We start from the raw sequence: 13,242 nt of genomic DNA on the forward strand, positions 1-13,242 counted from the left end.
CCTTCTTAACACGTCAGTCCAAGGTATTCGAATTCTTCGATACAGCTGCATAAATTTCTGCAGTTGCTTGTTTTCCACTTTGTTTTGTAGAATGTTTTTCACAAAACATATTGAAACGAAGCAAAGCTGGTTGTAGGAACAGTAGTATCATACATGTAATTGAATAAACGCAAGTTTGTGTTGAACAAATTTTTTCAATCAACACAATGAAAATATCTACTTGCTTGAAGTTTTTTCACGATACTTTTTGTTGTTTCCATATTAGAACCACGATTTAATAAAAAAAACAGCTTTTAGTTTTATTTTCATATTTTGAACTTACAGTTGACGTAATCACAACAATGAGAAAAAAACTTTATTGCCGAAGTTATTTTTGTTTTTTTCCAAACGGTGTAACAAATTCAAGAGAAATTCGCTACCCAGAAGCAAGGGCGGAAAATGATGCTGATGTTAGTTCCTCCAATGTGCTTTTTGATGTTACAAAATGATATCTTTTTCAAATTCGTTGTATCACCCAAAATATTTTTCATTCATGCCAAATAAAACATTTTGCAGCTCTTTTTTCAACAATTATCCTAATTATATTATATACCTAATACTGCAGCTACAGTGAACTCGAATTCAAATCGATCAACAAAATTCGAAACGAAACAATGTTGAAAAAATTTTTATGCCAGGGTGTGTGCTTTTTTAATCATATTTAATCAATTATATACCCTTGTTCAATTGTTACAAAACAAATTCGATATATATATATATATATATATATATATATATATATATATATATATAAATATATAATATAGTTTACTGAAACCAGTTCTTTTTTTTTTCTTCTCATTATTAGCGTTTAGAAACGATTATTTTAGCTACACTGAGATCTTAAATTATAATAATTTGAAATAATATACAGAAATAAAACAATGGACAAAAATAAAACTAAAACCTATATATTGTTAATGAAATTATTGAAATATACAGTGCTTTTCGTCAATATTATGAATAAACAACTTCTACTTATCTAGAAAACTGTATATTATGAAAATTTATAAATATTTAAATGGAATCCTAGTAGAAAATAATGATTACCATTGAAAATATAAAATGTAAAATAAAATAACAGATTTGTTTTAGAGCTAAAGCAACCTATAAAATTTCGAAAATGTCTACCTTTACATTTATATATTATTTTTTTCGACATCTAATCTATACCTTGATAATTACAAAAAGTCTTAAAAACCATTGATTTGTAATTTGAAAACTCTGAACTAGATTTCCATAGAAACAATTTGAAAATTAGTAACAAAAAAACCTTGAATGTTTATTATTACTATTATAATTTTCCTTCAACAAGAGCTCCTTGCATATGTCCATTTAAAAGACTATTTATTTATTTATTAATATTGCGAAAAAAATTATTCTCTATAAAAAGTTCTGCATGATGTAATGCTTAAATTGCAGCCATCAAATAATAAAAATTTAGTACATCAAGGAAAATATAACAGGAACGAGAATTATAGAAAAAGCACCGTTGTGAGTGAAACGACGTAATTAGATGTAATGTTATTTACTGTGCAAAATTCTAATATAATTTGGAATAAGTTTCATCCAAAGAAACTCAATTTTTTTATATGTAAAAATCTAAAGACTACGTTAAAGCATTTAACAGAATGCTTAATCAAACCAACTTGGTCCTCAAGATATTTACAAATTTTTTCATGTCACACTCTATCTTACGAAATAAGTGATTATTAGTTTGACTGGGAGGACTACCCAACTTCCAGAATCTGAATTCAGAAGCACATTGAAAAGCAAAGATTTCGCCAATCATAAATAATTATCATGAAAAAATAGATAATATACTGTTATAAGCAATTAATCGACAAAACAGATCTTAAACATCAGTATGTAAAACACTATCAAATTTTTAATAAGTAAATGACAATAATTCACCAAATAGTTTAGGATAATACCAAATATTGAAAGGAGTAAAATTATATACGAGGCTCCGTTTGTTAATTGATATGCTGTTCACATTGTTTAGAATAAATTTCAATATTAGAAAATAGATCAAGAAGTCATCAATCCGAAGAAAACTGTATTAATAAACCATGAAAGAGCAAAGCAGCTAACACTGATTTGTAAGAAAAGAAAGATCCTTGAAACAGTGACAAATATAAAAAAATTTTTTTTAAACGATTTATATACATAAAAATTAGAAATTCATCATTAGGTATTTATAATAGAAAAACTTGTGTAGTTAAAGAGTATTTATTCATTTTGATCTACTACAACGCTTGCATTATAAATAAACAAGGATTCAGAGTAGTCAATACCTGATACTTTGATAAAAGCCGAAATCTAATTTCTATGAAAAATATATAATTGAATAAAATTAATCTAAAATCAATTTCATTCATTTAAGTATGAAACGGTCTCAGAATTAAGAAATGAAATACGTGACATTTATAGTACAGTGTATATTTAATATACATTGGTTTAGCTCAACTTATTTTTAACAAGAGCTTGGAGAGGAAAGATAAGGAGGTTCGGATAGGATGTCAAGAGTAAGATATAATATGAAGAATATGTATTTAGGAATGTTAATATAACTTGGTAATTGGAACCTGAAAACCTCGTAGTTTAATCATTTAAACTCCATCTGTAATGAAAATTAAGTTTTTTAAAATAAAAATAACGTACACTTTTGTTTTATGACGAGGAAAAATGTAAGCTTCAATTATAGTCGAATTAGATATTAGAAAATGCAGATATATGAAAATGCGGGCAATGACACTGTTCAAGTCGAATAATACTAAATAACATGTACCTATCTTGCATTATGTACACTCTTACATAATAGGTACTAAAAACACTCGGTATACTACAATATTTGCATAAACTTGTTATTAAATTAGTCCAACTACAGTTTTGTTCATGTTATTTTGTATTATCTTATTACTTTTCTTTGGTTTAAAAATAGTTGAACAGACACACTATGCGTGAACTTTCTCACTACTTGCATCTGAAAAGTATGAGATAACTTAAGCATTTAAATCAAAGATTGGCATCGTATCGTTTCGAAAAAAATTGATAAAAAATTGTCAAAACATATTAAGTTATTTTTACTATGATGGCGGATACCAATTTGTGGGAGTAGTGGGCGTGTTTTTACTTGAATGATATAAATGGAACCCCGTTCCCGTAGAACCATGGTGATAAAATTGGGGTTGATCTACATACGAATACACTTGGGGTTTCAGAGGTAGAGGGCTGTCTGGGTATTGATGTCTTAAAACATCTTGATATGGAACAGTCGAGTCAAACGCAACACCTCCATGTAATTGTTGATGTTTATCACGGGGAGATACACTTGATGGGGGAGTCATGGAATGATAGTCCATATAATAACTAGTCGGATAGTTTTGGTGTTGCGCTAGTAAAAACTGGTGTTCACTATAAGATGCTGAGCCCTCGCTACTGGGAGGTGTTGGTAGTGCCCCTACACCTACTTGATTGTCATTGGGATAGTAACCAGGAGAGCTACCAGATCTATTACTACCTTGCACATTTGCCCGAATTACACTTTCCCTATTAGCGTAGAGTTGTCTCAGGAGAGCCGAGGCTGGCAAGGGCCCTTGTTGTTGTAACTGCTGATGGTGGGCTCCGATCCATTGAATAGTCGTCTTCTGTTGTTGTTTCAGAAGAGCATCTGTACTGAAATCTGTTGGTTGATGGATCGGTGATTTGCAAGCAGGAAGATGTTTGGACATGGCGTTTTCCAAATCTTTTACCGACGTCACACTGCTGACTGAGTCCTCAAGTTTCTTGGGGTTAGTGTCGGTGGTGGTGTCCGTTGATAAGTGATGGGTACCGTTGTTGGAATGACAAGAAGAAGCTGGACTTATTGCAGAGCCTCGATGAGTTGCAATTGCGTCATCTTCTTCGTTCTCGTCCGATGACGTGTTTTTTCTCTTCGTTGTTCGTTGAGCAGGAAATGACTTCCGATTATCCTTGTTGATGCTGACAATTGGTGTAGATTGGAGCGGCGTCACGAGATCCATACGATGAGTCCGAAGATCTCCAGGCTCTTGTGTTGCAGAAACTTCATTCTCGTTGGTACTGCCTTCACAGTTAACATCCTCTAATTCCTGGCTGGAGTCCTGGGGCGGGTTGGTAAGGCCTCCGACGTTCAGGTCATCTGACCACAGAATCAGTTAGAATATATATACTAGCATTGGTGGTACGTCAACGTACCTCCACGTTCGGCGTCTGATGATCCGTTCTCCGGGTCGTTGTTACTCGCCTCCTCTCTCTTTACAACGCGGTTCGGGTCGTCTAACTGACAGCAATCCATCACCACAGACTCGTACTCTCGTCGGCTGTAACATAAACTTGTTCAATTTTACTTTCAGTACAATGGGAAATAAACGAACCTCATAGGTTGCCTATAGATTAGTTGAAAGAATTAAGTTTTTCGCAATTCAATTGGAATTTTACTAATTATAATTGTAAATATCATTATCAATAAACAAAATATGCTGAATTTCATTAGCGACATATATGAGGATTTTATCCTAGTTATTATAAAATTATCTACAGTGAAAAGAAGACATAACTCAGGTCTTTAAGGATATAAAACTGCAGAAAAATCACAGTAGAACTGACTAACGTAGTTTATGAAATTTCGTCATTAAATTTTGATAAAAAATACTTCGGTCATTTTAAAAGGTCACTCACCAATCGGAGAAGTTATCCGATTGGTGAGTGAGAGCAAATTATATCATGATAGGTGCTCGTTGGCATCACACATTTTCTATGAAGGTTATTCTATGAATTATGAATTGTCTATTATCAGAAAAAACATATTTTGCTCAACATGATCAGTTTAATAGATCAGATTAATAGAATTTTTTTAAATAACCTAAAAATTCAACGCTACTATCAACCAACTAACCTTACCTAACCTATAAAACTCAACTTCACTCATAATGACCTAACCCATTCTCGCATATAAATATTCAATGTCATTATGAATCTAACCAATCAAAATTCACATCAATTTGAGTAGCAACTAGAATCAATAGACTATTTATGTCACGAGTCAATTTGAATATTGATCTTTGAAGTTTATGATTTTTATAATTTTGTTAAAAGAGATTAAATTTCAACACCAACTACAATCCTCATTGAAGAAATGTAAGTAATTTCTAATATTATTATACTTCTGTACGTATTTTTACATTGTACTTTGAAAATAATTTCAGTCCCTGATAATGAATACATAAGTATTCAGAAGCACGGAATATAAGTATATTAAATAATAGTACACTTTAGCGTTTAATTTTGCCACACTCCTACTGCGAATAAGACCAATGACAGCTGTAAACCAAAATAACTTAGACAAATTTAATATCTATTTTACCGTGAAATTGTATTAAAAAACAAAGTTGGACACATATTTTAGTCTAAAAAACACTATTCTTATAATGCGTTAAACATTTATAATAAATATTACTTACAAACAGGCTCATTTATTTTTCTGGGTGTCAAAGATTTTCATCCAAAAGATGTTAGGGGAAAATATAAGTGCATGGATTATTCGAAAAAAACAATTGAATTAAAAAAACTCTGATTTTTTATTACAAATACCATTTGTTTGAAATTTAATAGTAAGCTGTTGAAAATATATCAAAATTTTCAGTGTCTCTATATCAAAAAACGTCCTTTAATATTTAGATCATCAATATTTAATTGATATTTTTTTTGAAGCACGTCTCTCAATGTTTCGTTTGAAATTAACCCTGTATACGCAAATAGAAAAAATTTTTTCAACCTCGAGTTTGATTTTAATAAACCCATAAGACGTGATATACCTATTTCTGTGTTGAATCGAAGGGATAGATTATAAGACCAGTAGCACCCCGAACACGTATGTCGACGTGACACAGCTGTACTGGAATATCGAATGACCTATTAAGACTAACGTCTGACTCTGATGAAGAGAATGTCGTCCATGACTGGAGTATTCGAAAAGCTCACGTAGACATCCCCTTCATCCCGATCTGAGATACCATAGTACCATTTCAAAAGTATGACACGTAGACCATATTTAAGTATGCTGCTTGGGAATTTCTATCAAATTGATTTTACGTGTGCAAGGTTAGTAGCCCGCACCGGTCCGGCAAGCACGTACCTATCGAGTATTGATAATTAACTGTTAAAATATTATTAATATCATAGTAAACTGGATATATACTATAAGAGAATTCGCCATCATAATATTTGAGGAAATGTACCGGATGTACAGATACAAAGTGGTATAAATCAGGAACCATTCGTCGTAGAAAGTTTGAGTACTGAAGTACTCTAAAGATGTAGTATTGCCATATTATCAACATAGGAGACAAGGGGACGCAACAACTTAACATATTTTGATAAACTTGGTCCTGTCAAAAAATAATTTATTACTTCATCAAGTGTATATCACGTGTGATGTATTTTATTCTTATGTAGAGCTCGCTTTTTGATATAAAAACAAGAATTACAAAATTCTTTAAAAATTATATGCACACAATATAAGTCTTTTTCATAAAATTGTGTCGAAATTATACTTAAAGTGCAACAAATGAAGCATATCTCATATATAGTCTAAGTAGATAATATATAGGGATCGTGGTAGCAAGGGTCTAATTACATTAACTGATAAAGCCTATCGTTGTTCTGTTACCATCGAAGCTTTTTTGTTATACGATAAGCACTACTTTATTACTTTTCCTATGACTAAGAACTTGATTATTTCTGATGCGTTGGGAGTAAAATTTTCAATCTATCTTAACTACCTTTTTGCCAATGATATTTTCCATCTTTCAAATTTTGGAAATGAGGCTGGTAGGAGAAGGAATTCCTACGCAAATCTAGACATTTTTTTACTGTCTTCTTTTCACCATTATATTTACGATAAACAATTTCCAAGATACAACACTTTTTTTATTCTTATCAGGATACACTGTACATCGTTACAGGTTATTACCTATATTATTTTTCCAATACGGTACATTAGTGTGACGAAGTATACAAGATTCATGAAATTAACAGACAATAGGATTAAAATGATTTTATATGCTTTCATATACACTTAATAAGCAAAAATATTTTAGCTGGTAATAACTTAACGTCTTAATTGTAAACAAAGTTTGTTTTGGTGAAATTTTGCTAAAAGTATAGCGACACGCAAATTTTTAGTGGATAGAAAATTTTTTTAATGAGAATAAGTTGCATAAATTTTTCTTTAAATTTTTTGTAAACATGTATGATTATTAATTAAAAGAGTATTTGTATCCCAATTCTCTGACAATATCTGAAAATAATTTCAAAAATATTTATCAAAAAGTGAAGAGTGTTAAGTAAACAGATCAATAAGTTGTTAAATTTCGAAGGTAAAATTATACATGCACATTTTTAACTTGGAAACCAATATACCTATTTTTAGAAGTATAGTTGATCAACTAAAGAGGTAAATTATTGCATAAGACATAACTATAAATCATGTTAAATTTTTCTCGTTTATGATTCAATACAGATTCATTAAAGAAAATACTGGATCTTTGCCACCGACCGGAGTTACGTAAAGGCAAGAAAGGGAAAATTAAAAAAGCAAACGCAAGAGAAAAATATTGGTAAAAAATGGAATAAATTAGGAAGAAACCTATTATGTGTCGAATCTATGTGTAAATAATAAATAAATAATCACAGAATTTTGCAGAATTCAAACTAGATAGGATATGAATGTCATACCATTCGAATAATTTGAAATAATGAATGCTCACCTCATATTTAAAACTTTTGGGTTCCTTATTTAGAGAATTATAAAAAACAGTAATAATAATAATAATATTCAAGTCATAAAAAAGAGACTATCTATATACAATTTATTAGTAACAAATCCATTTTTGGCGGTATTATAACTTTTATTATTACATATTGATAATGATGGTTTGTCGTTTATGAGCTATGGTTTATATATATCTACATAAATAAAGGGAATATGTCTTAAGACTGTAATTTCGATAAATATACCGTAAAATGTGCTGCTTTGAACTGATATTTCTTGAACTAATTTAAAATACCTTAGGTTTCACATCTGATTGATGTTGTTGAAGAACAACGTACACCTGGTCTAAGAGAAATTGTTCGTGATTCTTGGCAAACTAGGACAAGATGTCATGCATTTGCACCACTGAGCATTGACACTTGGTTTTCAAAGCACAACACTATAGCTGAATATTAGTTTCAGGGTTTAACTGTATCACAGCAATTTAATTCATACGGGCAGAATAAAATGTCGCTCCAATACCCAATACATTTTTTTTTAAATTTAATTCTCTTCCTTTTTTAGGAGCGTAGATTTGCATCTAATTCCTTTAATAGTGTCAATTCTATTTTCACAACAAACTTTTTCTTGCTTTTTAATATGTAGAAATCTAATCATCTGGGCAGGGAATATCTCATATTTATAGTAGTTAATGCAACGATTTGTTGAAAAACAAAAGAAATACTCCTACATTTATCATTTGTTAGCCATCAAGACCACGTTGGGTAAGTTCATTATCAGAGAGTGAGCTCTATTTTGGATCCAATTAGCTACATGTGGACGGGTATCGTTGTGAAGTAAAATGATGCTTTTACTAGTTTTACTAGGCATGTCTGGCATTTTATTTTAAAAAGCACGGCAGAAATTGTTAGTTTCATAATCCTCGTTGAATTGATTGTCTCCAAACAATTACCCTTGACTGTACCAAAAAAATTTGGTATCGATTGTCGGTATGTGATTTGAAAAAGCATCGCTACCTTACGCCGCAAAAGGGAGTGAAAACGTTGCTTAAACACTTAGATCTGTGCATCTATGTCAGCATATTCGGTATCAAACGTAAACACACCTTTCTGTTCTTTTAGATTTTTTGGTTATCTTTTGACACCAAATCGTCATTATTGACAGAAGAACGGACACTGCGGTCCAAATCGTGTTTATTGGTACGGTCATCTTTAAACGCCATTAACCGGTTTCGAACCAGCTTTTGTCACAAATAATATTTTCTTCGTATATTGCACAGATTTCACGATATCGTAAACAATCGCACGCTTCAATAAAAAATGCCAAAGTTGTGGTTGTGTTACCGACAGATGTAGGTCTACAGCTCGCATGCGCGGAACGCCGACTGCAAAAATGCAGACTAGTGAATTCGAAACGGTACTTATTCCTATTAAAAGTTTTTCAGGATATTATTATTATATACTAAGACTTCGACGATTATCTCACGGTCAAATATTGTCATTTATAAGCCCATCTACGTCGGGCTGTAATTATTTGTGAAACTTTCATATAAGCAAACTGAATCCTTTCGGTGCCGAAAGTCATCTCTCAGTGTTCATTTTACCGCCCGATGTTTTGCTTGATATTCTTAAGTAAGAGGATTAAAATCATAATATTTTCAAATTAGAAAAATGAGTTAATACTGGAGGCACAAGGTCATAGCAAGACGAAAAAGTCCCTGAGGACTCTTCCTGCCTACCCCAACAGCTTTACCCTCTTGCTAACACACCCTCCGTTATTGTTGGTTTGCTCCCTTTGTAGTCCCTTCAGAACAACTTTTAATTCTTGTCATTTATTTTCCATAATTTAAATTGACTTACATATATTGCCCTTGATTTACAAAGATATTTTGCAATATTAATGAGGAAAAAGTAGTTCTGGAGTATTTGAAATTTATGGTAAATACAAAAAACACAGAGGTGCTTAAATTCCATTATGTACGGATATTTTATATATACCTAATGGATTCTGTATTTATCCAAAACATACCAGATGCATACGAGGTACAAAAACAATTTCTTTAAATAAAACTTCAAACACAAATACATATACGAGGGGCATCCATAAAGTAAGTTTCTCTATTAGAAAAGGTAATTGCAATGCTTTTTATATAGAGCAGGCATCTAAATATTTAAAAAATAGATTAAAAGGTCATCAATACGATAAAAAAATGAAACTGCATTATCAAACCATGAAATATCAAAAACATGCAAAAGAGTTATTTAAACTGATTCTCGTAGAAAACAGGAATAAACTTAAGACAAATTATAACGAAAAATATGGAAAAAAGGAAAAATTCTACGAAGTAAAAAGTGGAAGAAAATGATGAACAACCCAGAAACTAACATATTTGGGGATAAGGAACATTCCTTCATATGTAAGTAGATGTTATTTATGAATATCTAAAATACTACAAGGTTCTAAAGTTGCTCCGTAATTAATAAAAAACGCCTATATCTTTCGAAAGACCTTGTCTTTTTACATTACAAAACTAATATTTATATCGTAGAGGAAAAAATCGAGAAGAATTGTTTATTTGTAAACAGTTATCTAAATCTAAGATTTTTACGACTGAGACTCGAATTGTTTAAGTTTTATATTTGGAAGTTAAATATTAGCACTATTCTGTGTGAAAGAATATTATTTTATGTATCCTATCCACTGTATTCTGTATTTTTTCTCAAACTCTTCTCATGTTCATTCTTGTCTGTTCAGACCTATTTAACTTTGCAAGATTTGTGGAACGATTCTATTTCTATTCAAATGAATTCGATTTTCTAACTTTGTAGTCGAACGATTCCTCTGCTAATTCAAATTTAAAACTTTCTTAATTGTGTCACAATTTAAGCAAATAGAGAAGTGTTACAGATATCATACTTGAATATCTTCTTTACAGTGCCGTACCAAAATTTCAATTTTTATACTACATAAAAAACATTGAGTGTTTTTAACGAGAATCAATTAGAGTTGTGCCCTTTTCTCTCCAATAAATTTTGTAAATTATTTTTTCAAATCCGCAATATTCCTTTTCATTTTGTGTCCCCAGCTCCTAATATTCCTATACCTTTTGAGTCCTTTTGAAATAAATATGTTTACCATCATATCAATGCAATGTAAAAATGAATATGAAATTATATAAAATACCTGATTGATTATATACACTGTGTCTAATTAACTTGGAACCATATAGAAACCACTCTCATTTTCATAAAAAAGTCATTCTTTACAATAATTTCTGCATGGTCTAATACTTAAATACTAATATCAGTAAAAAGTTTTTTGAGCGGTTTATGTCAAAAAATACGAATTTCACTCATTTCACCTTTGACAATTGTTATTAAAAGAGTTGATTATATTAAAAAATTATTTTCAGAAATCCATTATTATTTTTCTGTTAAGGAAAAGTTTTCCACTTTAATTATTAACTTTTCTGCATTAGCATAGGTATATAAAAATTTTTTTCGGCAATTTTTTTTAGAAATTATCACAAATTTGCTCTTTACAATGAAACAAAATTGACAACTGTCTGCCCTCTGCTGGAGATTTACTATACTACTTGTATTAATATTAGTTTAGAATTCAACACCTTAAATTTTATTATGTTGTTCGAGAAGAATTTTACATCCTCTTTTAGAGATTTATAATATTGATGACTAGAACTTTATAAAAAAAAAATTATTTTTGACAATAAATCGAACTAAAAAGTAGACAATGAATATGGTTTAATAAAACCAATAAACGCGCTTTCGTAGAATATGAAACTCGGAAGCCAAGAATAAATATAGTTAAAAAAAGAAACTAATAAACACGCTTTTGAGGCAATCAAATAGAACAGTTGAAAATATTTGATTTAAAAAATCTTGAAACAATAAGGAATGAAAAATACTAGTAGTATTATTGTAAAAAAAAGCGTGCATCTAGCGTACATCTAGCGCCCGGCGCTTTTTCCATAATAATACTAGTATTTTTCATTCATTATTGTCTTGAGCTTATTTTTGAAAAAAAAATATTTTTAACAACAGATATTCGAAAAGAAATGTTTTGCATTCAATCGATGCAAAAATTGAAAATGAATTAAATACGGTTTTAATAAAAACACTAGACACGGGTTGCTCATGACGACACGAAACTAAGGTGATGTTATTCATTGAACTTGCTAAAATGATTTTAGAAAGATCTGATTTTTGATCTGAAATGAAGTGAGTATAGGTACAATTGCAAATAGTTTAAAAAGTAGCAAATATCATCTAAAAAAATCCCAGTTTAATCATAAATGGGAATAAATAGATGATGACAGAACGGCTTGATACCAATAATATCAGAAGGTCTAAATATCTTTATCTAAAATTTTTACAAAATTAATTATACAACGATTTAATTAGCGAACTAACATAATTGATTCAACAAGATGGTGCTATATGCTTTACTACAGTAGTTGAGAGGGAGTACCTTGAAACTAAGTGACACATCAAACTTCGTACATTTTTTGGATGACTAAGTATCATGCCTTAAGTACAATTACAGAAATTATTGCAAATATGATCAAATTTTGTTAGACCAAACATCGAATAATTTAAATTAGAGAGTGGGTATGTGGGGCTTAAGTTAATTGAATATAAAATGAATTATTTTATTTATTATTGTTAATATATTATCATCAATGTTACTTATCACTTGACTTGTTTATATCTTCATTAGCAATATGAAAATTTTTATATGAATGCAATAAATATTCAATTACAATATTCATTGTTCCTTAATTTAATATTGAAACGAAAGGTAATCATGTTTATCAATAAATTCGCTGACAATAAAATTACAACGTTTTTATGACAACTGATTGCAGTTGCAACTTTCTATAAGGTTTCGACATCGACACAGTATATCGAATGTACTTCGTATTAAATTTTTTCTGAGAATTTTAGAGATATGGGCCATTCTTCTCCCTCAAAAGCTGCATATATTTTTTTAAACTACTATTATTTTAAGTATAAAAAAATTGAATGATCTCACCTTATCACATAATTAACACAAATAATGTTTTGTTCTTCGGCATTTTTTGAATTACACACTACTGTGGCACAAGTTTGTAGCCATGTATATCCGCCATGTTTATTCATAAACCTATAGTAGTGCGTAAGGACCTGTCCTTTATTTATTACTGTGAAAAAATACATACATTTAGAAATTCTGTTAAGTTTTGAAAATTGTACCAATTTCACTTACATGCTTTAACGAAAGTCATATTTATTAAGTAGTTATAACTAATATATTTAATACAAGCAGATGAATAATTCTTCTTTGTCTTTGTCTAACCGTAGAATAGATTCTCTAGATACACAATCGACAGATACACTTATGATTCAAAC

The 13,242-nt window shown here is 30.3% G+C and overlaps 1 protein-coding gene across 1 annotated transcript in view; it reads right to left on the reverse strand.

Annotated features, from left to right (window-relative positions):
- Positions 1-2,030: 2,030 nt before the first annotated feature.
- LOC130450893 (protein trachealess) overlaps positions 2,031-13,242 on the reverse strand; it is a 67,860-nt gene continuing 56,648 nt past the window's right edge. Inside the window, exons 8-10 of the mRNA XM_056789596.1 lie at positions 12,887-13,034; positions 4,258-4,382; positions 2,031-4,201 (exon numbers count right to left, since the gene is read on the reverse strand). Coding sequence (XP_056645574.1) covers positions 3,129-4,201; positions 4,258-4,382; positions 12,887-13,034 — 1,346 coding nt within the window. The 3' untranslated portion in view covers positions 2,031-3,128. The remainder of the gene's footprint in view (positions 4,202-4,257; positions 4,383-12,886; positions 13,035-13,242) is intronic.

Source organism: Diorhabda sublineata, chromosome X (genome assembly GCF_026230105.1).
Source record: "Diorhabda sublineata isolate icDioSubl1.1 chromosome X, icDioSubl1.1, whole genome shotgun sequence".
Taxonomy (NCBI): Eukaryota; Metazoa; Arthropoda; class Insecta; order Coleoptera; family Chrysomelidae; genus Diorhabda; species Diorhabda sublineata.